This window comes from Brassica napus, chromosome A7 (assembly GCF_020379485.1).
Source record: "Brassica napus cultivar Da-Ae chromosome A7, Da-Ae, whole genome shotgun sequence".
NCBI lineage: Eukaryota > Viridiplantae > Streptophyta > Magnoliopsida > Brassicales > Brassicaceae > Brassica > Brassica napus.
In genome coordinates this window covers 26,526,583-26,548,260 of record NC_063440.1, presented here as the reverse complement: position 1 = coordinate 26,548,260, position 21,678 = coordinate 26,526,583, and the positions used below count along the sequence as shown (strand labels likewise).

Below are 21,678 nucleotides of genomic sequence, written 5' to 3'. Positions count from 1 at the left end.
AAATTTCTATTAAAGGAAAGTTTTCATTTTTAAAGAGAAATATTTGAGATTTGGGATTTTGATTTGGAAATTGGCATAAATAGAGTTTTTTTTGTTAGATGTGTATTCTTTTAGAATTTTTGATCAATAGGATGTATTTTTAAAATTATTTTCTAAAAATTTCTATTTAAGGAAAATTTTCATTTTTATAGAGAAATATTGGAGATTTAGGATTTTGATTAGAAAATTCGGATTAATAGAGTTTTTGTTGTTAGATGTGTGTTCTTTTAGAATTTTTGATCAATAAGATGTATTTTATAAATAATTTTCTAAAAACTTCTATTTAAGAAAAGTTTTCATTTTTAAAGAGAAATATTGAGATTTGGGATTTTGATTTGGAAATTGAGATAAATAGAGTTTTTGTTGTTAGATGTGTATTCTTTTAGAATTTTTGATCAATAGGATGTATTTTTAAAATTATTTCTAAAAATTCTATTAAAGGAAAATTTTCATTTTTAAAGAGAAATATTGTAGATTTGGGATTTTGATTTGGAAATTGGGATAAATAGAGTTTTTGTTGTTAGATGTGTATTCTTTTAGAATTTTTGATCAATAGGATGTATTTTTAAAATTATTTTCTAAAAATTTCTATTTAAGGAAAATTTTCATTTTTAAAGAGAAATATTGTAGATTTGGGATTTTGATTTGGAAATTGGGATAAATAGAGTTTTTGTTGTTAGATGTGTATTCTTTTAGAATTTTTGATCAATAGGATGTATTTTTAAAATTATTTTCTAAAAATTTCTATTTAAAGAAAGTTTTCATTTTTAAAGATAAATATTGTAGATTTGGGATTTTGATTTGGAAATTGGGATAAATAGAGTTTTTGTTGTTAGATGTGTATTCTTTTAGAATTTTTGATCAATATGATGTATTTTAAAATTATTTTCTAAAAGTTTCTATTTAAGGAAAGTTTTCATTTTTATAGAGAAATATTGGAGATTTGGGATTTTGATTTGGAAATTGGGATAAATAGAGTTTTTGTTGTTAGATGTGTATTCTTTTAGAATTTTTGATCAATAGGATGTATTTTTAAAATTATTTTCTAAAAATTTCTATTTAAGGAAAGTTTTCATTTTTATAGAGAAATATTGTAGATTTGGGATTTTGATTTGGAAATTGGGATAAATAGAGTTTTTGTTGTTAGATGTGTATTCTTTTAGAATTTTTGATCAATAGGATGTATTTTATAAATAATTTTCTAAAAATTTCTATTTAAGGAAAGTTTTCATTTTTAAAGAGAAATTTTGGAGATTTGGGATTTTGATTTGGAAATTGGGATAAATAGAGTTTTTGTTGTTAGATGTGTATTCTTTTAGAATTTTTGATCAATAGGATGTATTTTATAAATAAATTTCTAAAAGTTTCTATTAAAGGAAAGTTTTCATTTTTAAAGAGAAATATAGTGAATTGGGATTTTGATTTGGAAATTGGGATAAATAGAGTTTTTGTTGTTAGATGTGTATTCTTTTAGAATTTTTGATCTATAGGATGCTTTTTATAAATAATTTTCTAAAAGTTTCTATTTAAGAAAAGTTTTAATTTTTAATGGGAAATATTGTAGATTTGGGATTTTGATTTAGAAATTGGGATAAATAGAGTTTTTTTTTGTTAGATGTGTATTCTTTTAGAATTTTTGATCAATAGGATGTATTTTATAAATAATTTTCTAAAAGTTTCTATTTAAGGAAAGTTTTATTTTTAAAGGGAAATATTGTAGATTTGGGATTTTGGTTTGGAAATTGGGATAAATAGAGTTTTTGTTGTTAGATGTGTATTCTTTTAGAATTTTTTATCAATAGGATGTATTTTTAAAATTATTTTCTAAAAATTTCTATTAAAGGAAAGTTTTCATTTTTAAAGAGAAATATTGTAGATTTGGTATTTGATTTGAAAATTGGGATAAATAGAGTTTTTGTTGTTAGATGTGTATTCTTTTAGAATTTTTGATCAATATGATGTATTTTATAAATAATTTTCTAAAAGTTTCTATTTAAGGAAAGTTTTCATTTTTATAGAGAAATATTTGAGATTTTGATTTGGAAATTGGGATAAATAGAGTTTTTATTGTTAGATGTGTATTCTTTTAGAATTTTTGATCAATAGGATGTATTTTTAAAATTATTTCTAACAATTTCTATTAAAGGAAAGTTTTCATTTTTAAAGAGAAATATTGGAGATTTGGGATTTTGATTTGGAAATTGGCATAAATAGAGTTTTTGTTGTTAGATGTGTATTCTTTTAGAATTTTTGATCAATAGGATGTATTTTTAAAATTATTTTCTAAAAATTTCTATTTAAGAAAAGTTTTCATTATTAAAGAGAAATATTGGAGATTTGGGATTTTGATTTGGAAATTGGGATAAAAAGAGTTTTTGTTGTTAGATGTGTTTTCTTTTAGAATTTTTGATCAATAGGATGTATTTTATAAATAAATTTCTAAAAGTTTCTATTAAAGGAAAGTTTTCATTTTTAAAAAGAAATATTGTGAATTGGGATTTTGATTTGGAAATTGGGATAAATAGAGTTTTTGTTGTTAGATGTGTATTCTTTTAGAATTTTTGATCAATAGGATGTATTTTATAAATAATTTTCTAAAAGTTTCTATTTAAGAAAAGTTTTAATTTTTAATGGGAAATATTGTAGATTTGGGATTTTGATTTGGAAATTGGGATAAATAGAGTTTTTTTTGTTAGATGTGTATTCTTTTAGAATTTTTGATCAATAGGATGTATTTTATAAATAATTTTCTAAAAGTTTCTATTTAAGGAAAGTTTTCATTTTTAAAGGGAAATATTGTAGATTTGGGATTTTGATTTGGAAATTGGGATAAATAGAGTTTTTATTGTTAGATGTGTATTTTTTTAGAATTTTTGATCAATAGGATGTATTTTTAAAATTATTTCTAAAATTTCTATTAAAGGAAAGTTTTCATTTTTAAAGAGAAATATTGTAGATTTGAGATTTTGATTTGGAAACTGGCATAAATAGAGTTTTTGTTGTTAGATGTGTATTCTTTTAGAATTTTTGATCAATAGGATGTATTTTTAAAATTATTTTCTAAATTTTCTATTTAAGGAAAGTTTTCATTTTTAAAGAGAAATATTGGAGATTTGGGATTTTGATTTGGAAATTGGGATAAAAAGAATTTTTGTTGTTAGATGTGTTTTCTTTTAGAATTTTTGATCAATAGGATGTATTTTACAAATAAAATTCTAAAAGTTTCTATTAAAGGAAAGTTTTCATTTTTAAAGAGAAATATTGTGAATTGGGATTTTGATTAGGAAATTGGGATAAATAGAGTTTTTGTTGTTAGATGTGTATTCTTTTAGAATTTTTGATCAATAGGATGCATTTTATAAATAATTTTCTAAAAGTTTCTATTTAAGGAAAGTTTTAATTTTTAAAGGGAAATATTGTAGATTTGGGATTTTGATTTGGAAATTGGGATAAATAGAGTTTTTGTTGTTAGATGTGTATTCTTTTAGAATTTTTTATCAATCGGATGTATTTTTAAAATTATTTTCTAAAAATTTCTATTAAAGGAAAGTTTTCATTTTTAAAGAGAAATATTGTAGATTTGGTATTTTGATTTGGAAATTGGGATAAATACGGTTTTTGTTGTTAGATGTGTATTCTTTTAGAATTTTTGATCAATATGATGTATTTTATAAATAATTTTCTAAAAGTTTCTATTTAAGGAAAGTTTTCATTTTAATAGAGAAATATTTGAGATTTGAGATTTTGATTTGGAAATTGGGATAAATAGAGTTTTTATTGTTAGATGTTTATTCTTTTAGAATTTTTTATCAATAGGATGTATTTTTAAAATTATTTCTAACAATTTCTATTAAAGGAAAGTTTTCATTTTTAAAGAGAAATATTGTAAATTTGGGATTTTGATTTGGAAACTGGCATAAATAGAGTTTTTGTTGTTAGATGTGTATTCTTTTAGAATTTTTGATCAATAGGATGTATTTTTAAAATTATTTTCTAAAATTTATATTTAAGGAAAGTTTTCATTTTTAAAGAGAAATATTGGAGATTTGGGATTTTGATTAGGAAATTGTGATTAATAAAGTTTTTGTTGTTAGATGTGTGTTCTTTTAGAATTTTTTATCAATAAGATGTATTTTACAAATAAATTTCTAAAAGTTTCTATTAAAGGAAAGTTTTCATTTTTAAAGAGAAATATTGTAGATTTGGGATTTTGATTTGGAAATTGGGATAAATAGAGTTTTTGTTGTTAAATGTGTGTTCTTTTAGAATTTTTGATCAATAGGATGTATTTTATAAATAATTTTCTAAAAGTTTCTATTTAAGGAAAGTTTTAATTTTTAAAGGGAAATATTGTAGATTTGGGATTTTGATTTGGAAATTGGGATAAATAGAGTTTTTGTTGTTAGATGTGTATTCTTTTAGAATTTTTGATCAATAGGATGTATTTTTAAAATTATTTTCTAAAAATTTCTATTTATGGAAAGTTTTCATTTTTATAGAGAAATATTGGAGATATAGGATTTTAATTAGGAAATTGAGACTAATAGAGTTTTTGTTGTTAGATGTATGTTCTTTTAGAATTTTTGATCAATAAGATGTATTTTATAAATAATTTTCTAAAAATTTCTATCTAAGGAAAGTTTTCATTTTTAAAGAGAAATATTGTAGATTTGGGATTTTGATTTGGAAATTGGGATAAATAGAGTTTTTGTTGTTAGATGTGTATTCTTATAGAATTTTTGATCAATAGGATGTATTTTATAAATAATTTTCTAAAAGTTTCTATTTAAGGAAAGTTTTCATTTTTATGGAGAAATATTGTAGATTTGGGATTTTGATTAGAAAATTGGAGTAAATAGAGTTTTTGTTGTTAGATGTGTGTTCTTTTAGAATTTTTGATCAATAAGATGTATTTTATAAATAATTTTCCCAAAGTTTCTATTTAAGGAAAGTTTTCATTTTTAAAGAGAAATATTGTAGATTTGGGAATTTGATTTCGAAATTGGGATAAATAGAGTTTTTGTTGTTAGAAGTGTATTCTTTTGGAATTTTTGATCAATAGTATGTATTTCTAAAATAATTTTCCAAAAGTTTCTATTTAAGGAAAGTTTTCATTTTTATAGAGAAATATTAGAGATTTGGGATTTTGATTTGGAAATTGGGATAAATAGAGTTTTTGTTGTTAGATGTGTATTCTTTTAGAATTTTTGATCAATAGGATGTATTTTATAAATTATTTTCAAAAAGTTTCTATTAAAGGAAAGTTTTCATTTTTAAAGAGAAATATTGTGAATTGGGATTTTGATTAGGAAATTGGGATAAATAGAGTTTTTGTTGTTAGATGTGTATTCTTTTAGAATTTTTGATCAATAAGATGTATTTTATAAATAATTTTCCAAAAGTTTCTATTTAAGGAAAGTTTTAATTTTTAAAGAGAAATATTGTAGATTTGGGATTATGATTTCGAAATTGGGATAAATAGAGTTTTTGTTGGTAGAAGTATATTCTTTTAGAATTTTTGATCAATAAGATGTATTTTATAAATAATTTTCCAAAAGTTTCTATTTAAGGAAAGTTTTCATTTTTATAGAGAAAATTGGAGATTTGGGATTTTGATTTGGAAATTGGGATAAATAGAGTTTTTGTTGTTAGATGTGTATTCTTTTAGAATTTTCAATAGGATGTATTTTTAAAATTATTTTCTAAAAATTTCTATTTAAGGAAAGTTTTCATTTTTATAGAGAAATATTGGAGATTTGGGATTTTGATTTGGAAATTGGGATAAATAGAGTTTTTGTTGTTAGATGTGTATTCTTTTAGAATTTTTGATCAATAGGATGTATTTTTAAAATTATTTTCAAAAAATTTCTATTTAAAGAAAGTTTTAATTTTTATAAAAAAATATTGTAGATTTGGATTTTGATTTGGAAATTAGGATAAATAGAGTTTTTGTTGTTAGATGTGTATTCTTTTAAAATTTTTGATCAATAGGTTGTATTTAATAAATAATTTTCACCAGTTTTTTCATAAAGTCTATAACTACGATTCTTTATGAATTAATACTAAGCGGAATGAGAGCTACCTTTGTTTTTATATTCCACAAAATGGTCGTAGACTTATCTATTATAATAATAACTTAATTCTAATTCTGAACCAATCTCATCAGTTGTGCAAAAAAACAATGTCGAAAATACATAAAAGTAAAAGTATACGAAATTGTCGAAATTGTTATATCGTTTATTATTTTCAATTTGACTAAATTACAGAGAGAAAAAGAAAAGATATAACACAAAACAAAACATCACACAACAAAACACCATCTATATCTCAAGAGTTTTAACTTTGGATACGATAATCTCCTTACTTGCCTGACAAGGAAACAAGCACAAGTGGAGTTCAGCCTTAGGTCGTTGTTGTTGAGTCGCGGCTGTAGAATTGGTCAAGTGTCTTTGCAGGGATACGGTGAAGTAGCTCGCGTGGGAAGATACGTAGCAATGTCCAAGCCAAGTCCAGCGACTGGAAGATGTTTCGAGTGTCATAAGCTCCTTGCATCACAAACTTCCTCTCGAACTTATCCAAAAACTCCAAGTAAAGCAGATCCTCTGACGAAAGTGCTTCTTCTCCAACCACAGCTTTCATGGCTTGCACATCTTTCCCGATAGCATAGTTTGCGTATAGCTGGTTCGACACATCTGAATGGTCTTTACGAGTCATGCCCTCACCAATAGCACTCTTTAACATAACGATAAGTTAATAAGACCCAGAGAGACAAAATGTGATGGGAATGAATTTATTTCTAACCTTCATTAGACGAGAAAGAGATGGAAGCACATTGATTGGTGGATATATCTAAGAAACATATATACATTTGAATCAGGGCCCAACCATATAATAGAAGCAAAACCACAGTAAGGATTCAGGGCTTAAAGGGGCTTTCTTTACCTGTCTGTTGTGAAGCTGCCTATCGATATATATCTGACCTTCAGTGATGTAACCAGTAAGATCCGGGGTTGGATGTGTGATGTCTGATTTAACACAACAATGAGTTAAGTATTAAGGCTCTTAAGATATAATAACATGTGTATGATTTTCTTTACCATCATTGGGCATAGTAAGGATTGGGATTTGGGTGATGGAACCTTTTCTTCCTTCGATACGCCCAGCACGTTCATAGATAGTAGCAAGATCAGTGTACATATAACCTGGATATCCACGTCTTCCAGGAACTTCTTCTCTTGCAGCAGAAACCTACAGTTTTCTCAAATCATATTAATACAGGGACTATTACTCCGGTAAAGAAGATTCAGTTTACCTCACGAAGAGCATCAGCATAGGAACTCATGTCAGTCAATATAACAAGGACGTGTTTCCCGCATTCGTAAGCTAGGTATTCTGCTGTTGTTAGGGCAATTCGAGGAGTGATGATTCTCTCAATGGTCGGATCATTGGCCTATTGAGAATGATGGAAGGTCTCAAAAATCCATTTGAATGTAAACAATGTATAATACTAAAAACAGTAAGAGGTGGCCATGAGCTTGTAGTAAGTTTACCAGATTCAAGAAAAGAGTAACTCTCTCCATTGATCCATTTTCTTCAAAATCTCGTTTGAAGAACTGAGCCGTCTCCATGTTCACACCCATAGCTGCAAACACAATCGCAAAATTGTCCTCTCCATGATCCTGAAACAAAACAAACACACTTGAGTTTCCAATAAAGCCAACGGCATCTCAAATCGAAGGCCTTGTATTTGTTGTAGTAGTGGTTACAAAGAATCACCTCAAGTAGATCAGCAGTCTTTTCCAGACGCTTGACAAGACCAGCTTGACGACAAATCTGAGCAGCGATTTCATTATGAGGGAGACCAGCAGCAGAGAAAAGAGGAATCTTCTGTCCACGAGCAATGGAGTTCATGACATCAATAGTCGAGATACCCGTTTGTATCATCTCCTCGGGATAGGTTCTTTCACTGGGGTTGATTGAACTTCCTATCAACATACACACATTAATAAAAAAGAAAACAATAGTGTATCAAAGATCTCAGTCAATTTATCTGAAGCTGACCTGAAATATCAAGGTACGCCTCTGGCAAAATAGGAGGGCCATTATCAATCGGCTTTCCAGAACCGTTAAATATGCGCCCAAGCATGTCCAAGGACACAGGTGTTTTCAAAACCTGAAACGCATCCACCAGTTACAACAACAAAATACAGAGGCTTAGATGAATAAACAAGAAGCAGAAGTGCAAAACAATCAGCCAATCAAACTCGTGTATGGTAAATTACCTCTCCTGTGAATTGTACGGTTGTAAACTTGTTATCAATTCCAGACGTTCCTTCAAAAACCTGAAACACACTTACAAAAACTAAGTAAGTCCCTGAGGAAGTGACTCTATCTCTATGGCATTGTATTGAGATAGTGATTGATCCCAAAACCTGCACAACAGCTTTCTCCCCGTCGACTTCCAGAACTTGACCACGTCTCGTTGATCCATCACCTAAACGGATATTAACAATCTCCTGGTACTTTGGACCCTGATTTTAAATCACACAAGTACACAAAGAAGTGTTAAATCAGTTAGTTTTCAAGTAGAGATTAGCATCGCTTGATGATGTACATACATACCTTGACTTTGTCAAGAATGACTAATGGTCCAGCAACGCCAGAAACAGTTCTATACTCTGCAATTCAAAAACGCAGATCACAACATCAAATCAATAAGCTAGCAGGGAGATTTCTAACTCAAGGTTCTAGAGAGATACGATTCGAAACGTGAAGCTCAGTATAGTGTGTGATCTGTGATTAGTGGTGGCTTACCCATGCCGATCTCTAGAGTTCCTTCTTCCATGTCGATATCATTCGCTCCCATTTTCACAGATCAAAAGTCAAATCAAAATCAAGCCAAGCCGCTCGACGATTCCTTCCCTGAGAGCAAGCAAATCAACGACGGGGTTCGCAATACAACAATCAATGGAAACTTGGATCCAATCGTATAATCGAATCGTGAAGAGGATCTGATCAACAAGACGCGTACCTGTAAACGGTTCGACTCGAGCGCAGAGAAGGAGAGAGAGTTTGTTTCTTCACTGTGGACGTGGTTTTGGACCATATCTCAATTACTTTTTTTTTTCATTTAATTACGTTTGATAGTCTCGCACTTAGTGATATTTACTATCCATGACCAAATAAATTCTTTATTATTTTTCTTTACCCAAAATTCTTCCACACCTGATTTTTAGTCTTGGCAAAAAAAAATAATACATGCGAATAAATTGATCTGAATCCGAACCAAAAAATCTTATTCCATATCTAATTATAAAAAAAAAATTAAATGATGCCAAAAGAAAAGCTGAGTGAATTCTGATGAATGGTATTTTTGAATTTTGGGTTCCAATCTGAACAAATCAAAAATCAAAAAAAAAATTGAATAACCTAATAAATCTTAATTTTTTTTATATATAAGTTCAACATCTAAGAGTTTCATTATTCTTTTTATTATTCACCAGATATTTACATAGGTTTCTCATGACAATATTTTTTTTATACCAGCAAATTTTGTTACTATTAGGCTGATTGCAATATGATATGTATGAAGAAGATCATTCAATTGTATACAAAGTAATAAAATCTAAACACAATTTCAGGATTTCTCGTTTTTGCTAGGCAGTCTTCTACTCTGTTTACATCCTAATCCGTTGGAAGCTGATATTATGAAACTTATTCATCCACCAGTTGATTTAAAATACTTTTTTCTTTTTTTTGCTAAATTTGATTTAAAATACTTGAACCCAGAGCATTATTGAATATTGCTCGAACCTAAATTGAGTTTGGATTAAAAATAAGGTTTAGACAAAACTATACGTATTGTCCGAACACGTAGTTTCCCATCCGAACATATGTATAACATGAATGAAATTATGAAAACGTATTTTTTTTTTTGAACAACTTATGAAAACGTATAAGGCTGGACTCAAACTGAACCAAACGCCCATGTGGCATGTGGGATGGCGACCAGATTCTACCACGTGGGAATAAATTCAACGGCTAGAGATAAAAGAGAGTGTCTCACTTCACTTCCGAGCAATCTCAACCGTTGCTTTACATTCACCGACAGTCTCTGACTCTCTTGTCTTAATAACCCCCCTGCCATCCTAGGAAGAATCGAAAGAGCGAGAAAATGATCAGAACGTTTTTCCTCTTCCTTGTCTTCTTCATCATATGGACGCAAGTCCACGCGCAGCTAATTCCACCGTCGAAGCCCGATGGTTTCGTATACCCACCGGGTCGCCGTGTTGACCCGGATTCTATACTGATCGAGGCGTTTTATGACCCGGTGTGCCCGTACAGTAGAGACTCTTGGCCGCCGCTAAAGCAAGCGCTTAAACACTACGGATCTCGCGTTTCCTTGCTCCTCCACCTACTTCCGTTACCGTTAGTACTCTGTTCCTTTTTTCCTTCCGTTACCGTTAGCTACTTACTATAAACAGTATACAAGTAGCTTAGGAGAGATCAGGTGATTTTTTTCATGAAACTGTGAATGGTTTGGGTCATGCAGGTACCATGACAATGCGTATGTAACCTCTCGTGCTTTACACATAGTGAATATTCACAACGCTAATGCTACCTTCAGTTTGCTGGAAGGGTTCTTTAAGCATCAGGTTTGTTTAATATTGTTTGCATATCTTATGCATATGTCTATGTTTATATGGTTAAAACGTAAGTGTTTATTGGCAGGCAATGTTCTATGGTGCGCAAACACAACTCCTGACTAGACCTGAAGTTGTGGGAAGAATTGTCAAGCTTGGAACAGCCACGTTGGGAAACTCTTATCATCATGTTCTTAAATCTGGATTCAACGACACAAAGTCGGAACGTGCAACCAGAGTTTCATTCAAGGTAGTGACTTCAGTTTTCATCTCCGGGTTGTTTTCACTTCCCGTGTATTAACTAATTAACAAATACAAGAACACTGTGTTTTGAATGGCATTATGTGTTGCAGTATAGCGCTTCAAGAGGTGTGTATGGAACACCAACCTTCTCCGTGAATGGGTTCGCATTGCCAGATGCTGATGATCCCTCAGATTTTGGAGGATGGAAAAAAATTATTGATTCTCTGGTTCAACCACACAAAGTACAAGGTAGCTAGAGATGCAAGATGATCTCGTTTCCTTTATTTGACGATCGCTAGTACTTTACCTTTTTTCACATCTATATAATGTAAAAATAAGAGTGCTATTGCTGTGTGATGTGACAATATGCACTGTATATATAATTTGTCAAAACCTTTTTATCGTACAAATGAAACATATATTCATTGAATGACTTGTTGGGTTTCTATTTAAATAAGACAAAAGTATGACTGCTGTCTTGTCATTCATGGTTTAATTATTAATTAATTATTATGATATTGCTTCTCAGGTTTAGTGGGTCGATACTGCCAACCATACTTTTGTCACTCAACTTTTCTTTTGTATGGTTGTAGAATACTTATTACAACACTTTTATTGTTCAATCATTTTAGCTAAAGATTAGGCTTTCTTATTGAAGTTTCCAAGAAGCATTACTTCCATTTTATTCTCAAATGACTTGGTCTCTTAATACTCTTGTTTAGATAGAGTCCCTTTTTGGTTGGGTTCTGAATAATCGTGTCAATATCTGTAAGCGCTTCAGTGTAAAACCATGTTAGTGACTAGGCCGATGACCCAGAAAAGGCCCACGAGAAAACGACATCGTATACTAAAAAAAAGCAAACGCCGTTGCCGGGGATCGAACCCGGGTCACCCGCGTGACAGGCGGGAATACTTACCACTATACTACAACGACCTTGTTGTCCAAACAATGAAATTAATATTAAATCTCCAAAATAAAAATCAAATCTGTCTTGAAGAAAAAGAAAAGGTTACTTACTTACACATACCTTCCTTCTCCTCTCCGCACAGAAAAGAAGATCTCTGAGATTCGCGGCCGAGAAGATGACGACGACGACTCAAGACGTGGAGATGAAAGACAACAACCAAACCCCAGCTCAATCCATCGTCTCCGCCACCACCTCAACTCTCCAGCGTAATAACAAATCTCGATTCTCATCCTTTTTTACTCTCTCGCTAGGGTTTTTAAAATCGATTGCCCTTTCTCCCCTACAGATCTGAAGGAGATCGCTGCTCTGATCGATACCGGCTCCTACACCAAAGAAGTCCGCCGCGTCGCTCGCGCCGTGCGCCTCACCGTCGGGATACGGCAGAAGCTCACCGCTTCCGTCGTCGCTTCGTTCCTTGACTTCGCTTTGGGCTCTGGATCTGAGGCTCACGCTCGTCTCTCTTCCTTCGTTCCCAAGGTATACTTGTGATTGATTCTTTATCTCCGTGAGAAGTTAATTTGGATCTGTGTTGATTTTTTTTTTCCAGAGTGATGAACATGACATGGAGGTTGATACTGCTTCCTCCACTTCCTTGGCTGCATCCAAGCACGTGCCTGTGGAGCTTGAGATCTACTGCTACTTCATTGTTTTGCTTTTTCTGATTGATCAGAAGAAGTACAACGAGGTTTGATTCTCTATCTCTCTCTCTCTGTGTTGGACGTACTTTGTTTTTGTTAATCTTGATTGATTCTGTTTTGTTAGGCCAAAGCTTGCTCATCAGCTAGCATTGCTCGTCTCAAGAGCTTGAACAAGAGAACCATTGATGTGATAGCTTCGAGATTGTATTTTTACTACTCTTTGAGTTATGAGATGACTGGTGATCTTGCTGAGATTCGTGGGTGTGTTTTTAAATTCACTGACTTTGTTTCTTAATATTGGCTTTTGACAGTTTGTTAGCTGATTGATTTTACTTCTGATTTGCAGTACTCTTTTGTCTTTGCACCACTCTGCAACTCTGCGCCATGATGAGTTGGGTCAGGTACGTTTTTTTTAACAAATGATGTAGAACACTTGGAACTCTTGATTTAGCTTTTGTTTTGGTTATTCATTATGTCCATTTCGTGAGTGCAGGAAACACTTCTGAATCTCTTGCTTCGTAACTACCTGCACTACAACCTTTATGACCAAGCTGAGAAGCTTAGATCTAAAGCTCCAAGATTTGAGGCACATTCAAACCAGCAGGTATCCCTATAGTAGTTATTCTGTCTACAATTGGTTATTGTGGCTTTCTAGATTTTAGTTTATATCGTTTCTCTAATGGCTCACTTATGGTTATTGTGCATTTCTAGTAGATTCTAGTTTATATCGTTTCTCTGATGGCTTACTTATGGTTATTGCGTTTATATGTATTCCTTTTGTATTCATATTTCTCCTGCTAGGCCCAATATTTTCTTAAATCTACGATTGCGTGTATTTTCTCTGCTTTATCTATGGCTTTCTGGCGTTTTCTTAGACCTCCGTATCTACAAGTTGTCATTAAGTGTATAGATTTAGACATTATCTCACACAATTTGTTGTTACAGTTCTGTAGGTACTTGTTTTACCTCGGTAAGATCCGTACGATCCAACTCGAGTACACTGATGCAAAAGAAAGCCTCCTCCAGGCGGCTAGAAAAGCACCTGTCGCTGCTCTAGGCTTCAGAGTCCAGTGCAACAAGTGGGCTATTCTGGTTCGTCTTCTCTTGGGTGAGATTCCAGAGCGATCCATCTTCATGCAGAAAGGAATGGAGAAAGCTCTTAGGCCATACTTCGAACTTACCAATGTGAGTGTCAGTCTTGGGAGTTCTCGCATCTGTGACACATTCTAAAGGATCTTATATTAATTATCCTTGGAACAGGCTGTGAGGATTGGTGACTTGGAGCTCTTCAGGAACGTCCAAGAGAAGTTTGCAAAGACATTCTCCGAGGACAGGACTCACAACCTCATTGTCAGACTCCGTCACAACGTGATCAGGACAGGACTGCGCAACATCAGCATCTCCTACTCAAGAATCTCTCTCACAGACGTCGCCCAGAAGCTAAGGCTGAACTCTGCAAACCCTGTCGCAGATGCAGAGAGCATAGTGGCTAAAGCCATAAGAGACGGAGCAATCGACGCCACCATCGACCACAAGAACGGTTACATGGTCTCGAAGGAGACAGGAGACATCTACTCCACCAACGAGCCGCAGAACGCGTTTAACTCGAGGATTGCCTTCTGTTTGAACATGCACAACGAAGCGGTGAGGGCGCTGAGGTTCCCGCCGAACACACACAGGGAGAAAGAGAGCGAGGAGAAGAGGAGGGAGATGAAACAGCAAGAAGAGGAGCTCGCTAAATACATGGCTGAGGAAGATGACGACGATTTCTAGATTTGATACAATGCTAGCGTATCTTTGTCTCTTTTGTTGTTTTGAAATTATCTGACGTTTTTGTGTTGCTGTTATGCACAACAGCTCTTTTACTTTATGAGAAACAGAACTCGATGTTTTTACTAGTTTTCATTTTTCACGAGCTCGTTCACCGAAGAATTCAAGTTTCAAAAACATGATTAGAGCTAGACATTAGGCATTTGTAACTGATTACGAGATCTAAAACGATTTAAATAGCAAAACTTATATGAAATCCGAACTATAGAAATACTTGAAATGTGGTACTTAAGTTATTGCCTTACTGGATATCGTCTATCTTTAATCAAATTTGATTCGAACCTGAACGAGTATACGAAAAACTGAAAATCGAATTGATATTCGAAATGAGTTTCCATCAAATTTGATCCGAACCTGAACACTATCAGAAAAAACTGATAATCGATTTGATAGTTGAAATGAGTTTCCAAAAACCTAAACAAATACTTGAACTACTTAATTTCATGATTTGACCGTAAAAATATTCGAATAGTTAATAAATTATGATGGAAAATGAACTTTATATTTGATCTAAATTCTTAGATAAAAATAAAATCTACAATTCCTAAATACTGCTAACCAAATCCGGTCTGAACTTATATAAAATGCAAATGAGGTTTAGTAGGCTGAATCCACAAACTCAATCAAAATCTGAAGAGGTATCAAACGCAATACATGATTAAGAAACCTTTTGTTAAAAATCTGAATGGGCTTTTAAAACAAAGACAAGGCCCACTAGTGATCTAACTCCGATCGGCAACGTAAGTCCGATTATTTACGCCGTCGGAAGGTTAAAAAAAAAACACTGAAAGAAATCGTTTTGTTCTGTGTGTTTGATCGGAGAATGGAGGAGACTCAGAACATTGACGTTACAAAGAATCCAGAAGCCGAAGATGCAATCGAATCAACTAAGCAAAAGCAATCCGAAGAAGTAGAACATCACTGCGACGAGCAGCAGAAGCAATCGCAAGAAGAAGACGAATTGCGAAAGCTTCTGCTTTCAGATATAGAAGAGCTTCCTCTTTCTCCTCCCTCAGCTACACAACTCAACTTCGTTTCTTACTTCATCACAGGTTCTCACATTCATTCACTCAGCTACTGTACCATTGTGATAGTGTGAATAAACCGTTTTTCAATGTTTTGCAGATTTTACTAAACCGGGTCATGATCATTACATCTACCGTCACGCCAATGGGTATGTTTAAAGTCTCTTCCTTTTGATTGTTTGATGTAATAAAGTTTGAATTTTTTCTTACTTGGTGTCTGTGTTTTGTTTTGTTTAAGTTTGTGTGTGATTGGATTGGCTCCTACTCATAGAGCTTTTAAGGACCAAGGTGGGATCACTAACATTGATTTCAATGTCGGTAAGTCCGATCGTAGCGTCTTGAAAGTCTCTGGCAAGCGTAAAAAGGTTTGCTTTCCTCAGTCTTTTTGCTGATTGTTATAGCTAGGAGTTGTGTGTTCATTGTCAAAATGATCTTCTTGTGTGCAGAATGCTATGCGGTCTGAATCGAATACAGCATTGTGCAAAGTCTCCACTGCTAATGATTCTTATATTGTCAGGTGCACAAGCTTTTACTTTGTAGATGTTATGAAAGATTTAAACTTTTGGTTTGTGTGTTTGTTTGTTTATGTGTTGTTGTTTTTTTTTGTAGGTGTTGCGTTAAAGGTTCGCTCTTGGAGGTGAACGAGAGATTGATGAAGCAACCTCAGCTTCTTAATTCATCGGTAAGAAACAATTGCATTATGTATTATTGTCTTAACATAATGTTATTCTTCAATGTTTATGCAATGAATCTCTATTGCTGAGAGTCCATAGCAATGAGCTTTAGTGTTACTAGCTTATGAAAGAAAGACCGGCATAGAATAATATGTCAAAATGTATTTTTAGTTACATATGTTTTGTTACAAAAAGAAAAATCTGATTTTCAGGCTGATCGAGAAGGATATATTGCGATAATCATGCCAAGACCTGCAGATTGGACCAAAAACAAGGAATCACTGATAACCTTGGAGGAGTATAAAGAAAAGAAACAAGACATTTTACTGGAACCGTGTCTACTTTGAAGCTGATGGTTAGGCTTAAGTCAGATTAGAACTCTTATGTTCAACAATACTCATAAGCTGTTGTGTTTTATCTTCAAGAAAATTTTGGTAGCAAAGATCTTTTTTGGTCTATGATGTTCTTCGTGAAAACAGTTTCAATATATAATTAAATTTTAATTTTAATAAGCACTACTTAATATATACATTTAATATAGTTTATGATTTATTAAAGATGATTGAGTATAATTGGTTACACAAATATCCAATATATAAAACAAATATCCAATATATATATTAACTTATCTTATTTATAATTCTAACAAAAAAATACTTTATACTATAAAACATGGTACAATATATAATTTTGAAGCTTTGACGAACGTATATCTGAACTTAAATGATTTTAATTCTAAATAGGAAAAGGATTGTATTTATTTTTTTGTTTTTGTTTTGGGTCAAATCTAACTTTTATAAGTGTAACCGGACTAGGAAGAACATCACGCTATATATATATACCCTAAGCGTTGGTATTATCTTTTGGTTTTGATCAATCCCAAAAATTTGTTCAGAGGTTTTTCTTAGTTCTCTAAAGTTCTTAATAACGATGAATAGGAGAACTAACCCAGATCAGAATCGATTTGATCATTCCACCTCTGACCAGCGAAATTGACCAACAGTGGAGCAAGTGCAACCTCAGCTACCTCCACCACTGTTAACTTATTTCCAACAACCTCAGCTACCTCCACCACTGTTAACTTTTTTCCAACCGTTGTGGTTTGTTTGTACAAAAGTTTTGGGTTTCTATAACTAAATTATTTTGAGTTTAGTTTTCATTAACTTTATATGTGGATATTACAGATTTTTCGGATATTCCTCATCTGAGGAGGTTGGCGTTAATGTCTGATTTATCGTCTAGAATTGTCAGCCAGATTGAATATTATTTCAGGTAAATTAAATTTTGTATTTTTTTGCTTTATTAATCTGGTGAATGATGACTACTTGAAATCTCTCATGGATAATCAAGGATGGGTTGATGTTTTCTCCATTGCAGAATTTAGACGAGTAAGTAATATTCAAGTTCTTATTAACAGGAATATTTGATGTTAAAATAATGTTAATATGTCTAATATCGATTTATGTGTCTTGTTTTGACAATCAGATCAGAGCCATGACCGATGATATCCACTTGATATTGCGTTCAATGGGATCATCAACAACCGTCGAGGTCCAGGTAAATTCCTGATTAGTTTCTTAATTGTCTTAAACTATATAGATTGAAAGTTGAAAAAAAGACTCATATATAGCTATTTTTTTTGATAAATGTTGTAGGTTTTCGAACTAAGGAAACGTCATGGATGAGAGAGGTGGATACTTCCTTGAGTAGACTTGAGATACCATTAGCGATGATGGAAAAGAAATTTAAGGTTGAACTGAAATATTTTAGTTTCTTACAGTGTCGATGTAATCTAGAATATTGTCAGTGCCGTGCCTAGTGTTCTAGGGGCCTAAGGCAAATAATATACTTTTATTTTAAATTTATTTTATAAAATAAGTTTTATAAGCTTATAAAATTATTATTATAATAATAAAATATATCATATACTGAAACTAAATAAATATAAAATAGTAAAGATTATTTATAAATTTCTTTCGTAAGAACAATATAATTTTATAAAATGAGTTAAATAATATATATTTCATAAAATACATATGAACAAAATATCTAAAAGAATAAAAGTTATATACATAAATTTAGCATATAAATGAGTATAATAAATAAGACAAATGACAAATAAAACATATTATCTTAAAAAAATCAGTTTTGTACAAATTGCTACCATGTGATATAACAATTAACTATATTATGAAAGTATTTGTAATTTATTTAACCAATGAAACCAAGTAATAGGAAAAAATGGGGCGTCGGCAATATCTTGTATTCTGAAGGCACAGCTCTGAATATTGTATTACTCATGGTCTCGTGTTTTTAAATTCAGTTATGTATGTGGTGGTATAGAAACGCAACTGAAAATATCATAGAACAAAAGCAAACCAATGTATCATATTACAAAAAAGAATTGCAATGTTTGTTCTCCTCTAGTATGAAAAATGGCAACATTAGCGGTTGATATAAATTGAAATAGTCGAAAATTCTTCTGCTGTTTTAGTTTTAGGCGAACAGGCGAAGCATATAAGGTTCTCCATAGTTGGCAACTTGGCATTGTCGCCATTGGCTTGCATAGTCATTCCTTCATGGCGTTGCAAAAGGCTGTCCTTTATCATATTTAAAAAGATGTAATTATGGTTAGATATAACGAAAAATAGTACATAACACTAATCCGTTGTCGTCCAGCGGTTAGGATATCTGGCTTTCACCCAGGAGACCCGGGTTCGATTCCCGGCAACGAAGCTTTTTTATGTTCCAGCAATGTTCTGGAGAAGTCTACTCGCTGCTGTGCATTAGTGTTTATCTGTCTGCGTCATGTGAATTTACGCCATTAATTGAAAATGTCGATAGATTCGTGATCACGTGCTCAAGAGATGTCCTCAACGATCTATCAGCTAAAAGGATGGATGTGTTTCTTTTACTGTCCAATGTTATGCAGCGTTATGGCCTGTGCTCCTCTTTGCATGATCAATTAACAAATATGGTGTGTTTCTGGGTGTCTATTTGTATTAATGACAAATCAACATAGCAAATAAAATGCACAAGCGAGTATAGAACCTAGTACGAAAACACAATACAATGACCACCAGATTTGGCTGGCTGGCCAACAACCCCTTGTTGATCACATGGATGGAATTAACCATCAAACCAAAGCTATGTACCAGTATCTCTCAGAAGGAAGTAGCAAAGGACATGGATTTACATCAACTAACCAATGTCACAAACTACAAATCGATTAGCGATTAGTGATGTTCAGAATATGTTACTGAGTGACGGAGGAGAAAGAAAGTCAGTGTTCAGTTCTTGAGTAATTATAGGATAATCTATCTCAGTTGTTGTTTAAATGCATCATCTTGCATACTCGTAGATTAGATAAAGCATAAACAAGATAGCAACATAACCAAAGACTGATTATAACCACAAATTATCCAATCATCGGTTCTTAATCGGTAAATGGAAAAGCACTAGGAGGAACCAACATAAATCATTATATTTTCCTAAGAACATAAAGACGCAAATAAGATAAAAGGAAGAAGCTTTGCAGGTCTAGTAGCTAGCTTCAACAAGGAACAAGGCTTCTCTTTGATCATCATTCAAAAGCCCATTGGTTCTCCCTGCGCACCTCCTCTTCCTCCTCAGGCGAGAAGTCGTTCTTGATGTTGAAGGTCGTGCGAATCTCGTCTGGAGTCTTGCCTTTGATCATATCAGCCACCGTCTGGCACGTAAGGTCAAGAAGGTTCTTGATGTTCAGATAGTTAGCAGCCTGCATGATCCAAGAAACGAAACACCATTAGATCCAAATCCATATAAAACCCCCAAATCTCAAACCCTAATTTCCCAAATCGAAAACCCCAAAATCCCAAAATCGAAACAAAAAGTAACAAAATTGAAATCATTAGCAAACAAGGATCCAATCTCTGAACGAAACCCCCAAATTACAAACCCTAATTTCCCAAATCGAAAACCCTAAAATCCCAAAATCGAAACAAAAAGTAACAAAATTGAAATCAGTAGCAAACAAGGATCCAATCTCTGAACGAAACCCCCAAATCACAAACCCTAATTTCCCAAATAGAAAACCCTAAAATCCCCAAATCGCGAAATTGAAAACAAAATCGAGAGAGAGGAGAGACGAAACGAACCAGGATGAGTTCGAAGAGGGTAGCTTGATCGATATTCATGAACTCGGCATCCCAAGCCTTGAGGTCCTCGTCGGAGGGAGCGCCACCATCGGCGGTGGCCTCTGTCTTGGCAGCAGCGGCGTCGACGTGCTTCTTGCAATACTCGATGACCTTGGCGAGGATCTTGCCGGTGACGTTGGGAAGAGGGATGCCGTTGTCGGTGCAGTCGTCTTCGACCATGTGAGCTAGGGTCTGAGACTCGCGAGCCACGGCCTCGTCAACCTCGAAAGACTCGGCGTCGGAGCTCTTCAACACAATCTTCTTCGTCGACATCTTTTTGATTTGTTTTTGAGAGATTTGAGGGAAGCGATGAGGAGAATATGAAGGGATGCGTATCTCTATTTATACTAATTTTGATTAAGTTGGTTGATTATTTGAAAAATAGAAAGTAATCGCGAGATTAATGAAAAGGAAAATTTGTTTTATTTTTTTCCTTATAAGAGAATAAAGGCAAATTATATAGAAAAGACTACTAATTTCATTAAAGTTAAAACTTCTTTTTTGTGTTCAACTCATAGTTATTTTATGATTTTCTTATAATTCTTAGAAAAAATGAATTGGTAAATTAGTATTGCAATTGATGCATATGTTTTTCTATTTTCATATTATATATGGAAGTGTTGATTTTTTTATTATAAAATAAAGGAAAACTATAGAAAAATAATACTAATTTCTTTAAAGTTAAACTTCTTTTTGGGAGGTTATGATTCATTCATCCGTTGTACTTAGATTTTTGGAGAGAATGCAATCATATTTGTATTTAACTCGTAATTACTTTATGATTTTCTTATATTTCTCACCGAGAAAATTAGTGAATATCTTTACATTATAAATTATGATTTTCTTATGATTACTACAGCTGATGCTTATATATTTCAATCTTATCATATTAGGTATTTTTACATTATAAATTAATTCAGAAATTATTATTTTTAAATAGAAAACAGTATTGATTTTATTTGCACTTTATTCCTTGACAATGGATATGTTATATACGCATCATTACATATATTCACACCGTTACATTTTAGTATGTTATATAACTGTTATAGTTTTATATAACCGTTACGTTTTAGTATGTTATATAACTGTTATAGTTTTATATTACTGTTCTTATGGTTCCAAAGCATTTGTTATAGTTTTGTCTTTTTACGTCTAAATAAGTAAATTAAATAATAATGATACTATTGTGTTCCAGTAATCGAATAATAGTAGAATTAAAATTTAACCATTTTCTTAATATCGTTTACAATGTACAATAAAAAATCTATAAATTAATAGTGTTGGCACTATAAAATTTATTAATTTATAGAGTTATTAATAATATGATTTATAGAGTTATTAAGTATATGTCTATATAATATTTATAAGTATGATAATTATTAATTTATGATTTTAATAAAACCAGATATTTACTTACAAGTTTTTTTAATATTATTATTT

General features: G+C 32.2%; 5 protein-coding genes and 2 non-coding genes across 7 annotated transcripts; 4 read left to right on the top strand and 3 right to left on the bottom strand.

Moving 5' to 3' along the window:
• Nucleotides 1-6,221: 6,221 nt before the first annotated feature.
• On the bottom strand, nucleotides 6,222-9,190 carry LOC106421662 (V-type proton ATPase subunit B1). Its single transcript, XM_013862499.3, has 13 exons — nucleotides 9,071-9,190; nucleotides 8,854-8,961; nucleotides 8,662-8,717; nucleotides 8,472-8,570; nucleotides 8,322-8,381; nucleotides 8,101-8,212; nucleotides 7,816-8,024; nucleotides 7,590-7,718; nucleotides 7,352-7,489; nucleotides 7,137-7,287; nucleotides 6,982-7,064; nucleotides 6,841-6,888; nucleotides 6,222-6,771 (listed from the first exon to the last, which is right to left on the bottom strand). Exons 2-13 carry the CDS (start codon nucleotides 8,903-8,905, stop codon nucleotides 6,442-6,444), a joined length of 1,467 nt encoding a protein of 488 aa, XP_013717953.2. The 5' UTR covers nucleotides 8,906-8,961; nucleotides 9,071-9,190; the 3' UTR covers nucleotides 6,222-6,441.
• A 988-nt stretch (nucleotides 9,191-10,178) lies between these two features.
• Nucleotides 10,179-11,355, top strand: BNAA07G32260D. Its single transcript, XM_013862406.3, has 4 exons — nucleotides 10,179-10,467; nucleotides 10,592-10,694; nucleotides 10,771-10,932; nucleotides 11,036-11,355. Exons 1-4 carry the CDS (start codon nucleotides 10,214-10,216, stop codon nucleotides 11,180-11,182), a joined length of 666 nt encoding a protein of 221 aa, XP_013717860.1. The 5' UTR covers nucleotides 10,179-10,213; the 3' UTR covers nucleotides 11,183-11,355.
• Nucleotides 11,356-11,787: 432 nt separating this feature from the next.
• On the bottom strand, nucleotides 11,788-11,859 carry TRNAD-GUC. Its single transcript has one exon. It is a non-coding gene; the product is annotated as a tRNA-Asp (tRNA).
• Nucleotides 11,860-11,903: 44 nt separating this feature from the next.
• Nucleotides 11,904-14,429, top strand: LOC106421645 (26S proteasome non-ATPase regulatory subunit 3 homolog B). The gene is made up of 8 exons (XM_013862471.3): nucleotides 11,904-12,099; nucleotides 12,180-12,370; nucleotides 12,441-12,578; nucleotides 12,656-12,792; nucleotides 12,878-12,932; nucleotides 13,025-13,135; nucleotides 13,477-13,716; nucleotides 13,792-14,429. The coding sequence occupies exons 1-8, from the start codon at nucleotides 12,009-12,011 to the stop codon at nucleotides 14,302-14,304; spliced, it is 1,476 nt and encodes a 491-aa protein (XP_013717925.2). The 5' UTR covers nucleotides 11,904-12,008; the 3' UTR covers nucleotides 14,305-14,429.
• Nucleotides 14,430-15,049: 620 nt separating this feature from the next.
• On the top strand, nucleotides 15,050-16,578 carry LOC106421584 (protein Abitram-like). The gene is made up of 6 exons (XM_013862413.3): nucleotides 15,050-15,413; nucleotides 15,487-15,535; nucleotides 15,625-15,751; nucleotides 15,833-15,903; nucleotides 15,996-16,068; nucleotides 16,273-16,578. Exons 1-6 carry the CDS (start codon nucleotides 15,185-15,187, stop codon nucleotides 16,405-16,407), a joined length of 684 nt encoding a protein of 227 aa, XP_013717867.1. The 5' UTR covers nucleotides 15,050-15,184; the 3' UTR covers nucleotides 16,408-16,578.
• Nucleotides 16,579-18,724: 2,146 nt separating this feature from the next.
• On the top strand, nucleotides 18,725-18,796 carry TRNAE-UUC. Its single transcript has one exon. It is a non-coding gene; the product is annotated as a tRNA-Glu (tRNA).
• Nucleotides 18,797-19,443: 647 nt separating this feature from the next.
• Nucleotides 19,444-20,598, bottom strand: LOC106421681 (SKP1-like protein 1A). Its single transcript, XM_013862522.3, has 2 exons — nucleotides 20,197-20,598; nucleotides 19,444-19,817 (listed from the first exon to the last, which is right to left on the bottom strand). The coding sequence occupies exons 1-2, from the start codon at nucleotides 20,506-20,508 to the stop codon at nucleotides 19,644-19,646; spliced, it is 486 nt and encodes a 161-aa protein (XP_013717976.1). The 5' UTR covers nucleotides 20,509-20,598; the 3' UTR covers nucleotides 19,444-19,643.
• Nucleotides 20,599-21,678: the final 1,080 nt, after the last annotated feature.

Excerpts from the sequence above, each read along its gene's own strand:
- LOC106421662 (XM_013862499.3), bottom strand. The coding sequence starts at position 8,905 with ATGGGAGCGAATGATATCGACATGGAAGAAGGAACTCTAGAGATCGGC. Across the intron at positions 8,025-8,100 it reads GGCGTACCTTGATATTTCAG|GAAGTTCAATCAACCCCAGT; the intron begins GTCAGCTTCAGA and ends GTATGTTGATAG. Across the intron at positions 6,889-6,981 it reads GGCAGCTTCACAACAGACAG|ATATATCCACCAATCAATGT; the intron begins GTAAAGAAAGCC and ends TATGTTTCTTAG.
- LOC106421645 (XM_013862471.3), top strand. The coding sequence starts at position 12,009 with ATGACGACGACGACTCAAGACGTGGAGATGAAAGACAACAACCAAACC. Across the intron at positions 12,371-12,440 it reads TCTCTTCCTTCGTTCCCAAG|AGTGATGAACATGACATGGA; the intron begins GTATACTTGTGA and ends TTTTTTTTCCAG. Across the intron at positions 13,717-13,791 it reads CATACTTCGAACTTACCAAT|GCTGTGAGGATTGGTGACTT; the intron begins GTGAGTGTCAGT and ends TCCTTGGAACAG.
- BNAA07G32260D (XM_013862406.3), top strand. The coding sequence starts at position 10,214 with ATGATCAGAACGTTTTTCCTCTTCCTTGTCTTCTTCATCATATGGACG. Across the intron at positions 10,695-10,770 it reads AAGGGTTCTTTAAGCATCAG|GCAATGTTCTATGGTGCGCA; the intron begins GTTTGTTTAATA and ends GTTTATTGGCAG. Across the intron at positions 10,933-11,035 it reads CAACCAGAGTTTCATTCAAG|TATAGCGCTTCAAGAGGTGT; the intron begins GTAGTGACTTCA and ends TATGTGTTGCAG.
- LOC106421584 (XM_013862413.3), top strand. The coding sequence starts at position 15,185 with ATGGAGGAGACTCAGAACATTGACGTTACAAAGAATCCAGAAGCCGAA. Across the intron at positions 15,536-15,624 it reads ATCTACCGTCACGCCAATGG|TTTGTGTGTGATTGGATTGG; the intron begins GTATGTTTAAAG and ends GTTTTGTTTAAG. Across the intron at positions 16,069-16,272 it reads CTCAGCTTCTTAATTCATCG|GCTGATCGAGAAGGATATAT; the intron begins GTAAGAAACAAT and ends TCTGATTTTCAG.
- LOC106421681 (XM_013862522.3), bottom strand. The coding sequence starts at position 20,508 with ATGTCGACGAAGAAGATTGTGTTGAAGAGCTCCGACGCCGAGTCTTTC. Across the intron at positions 19,818-20,196 it reads CCCTCTTCGAACTCATCCTG|GCTGCTAACTATCTGAACAT; the intron begins GTTCGTTTCGTC and ends TGGATCATGCAG.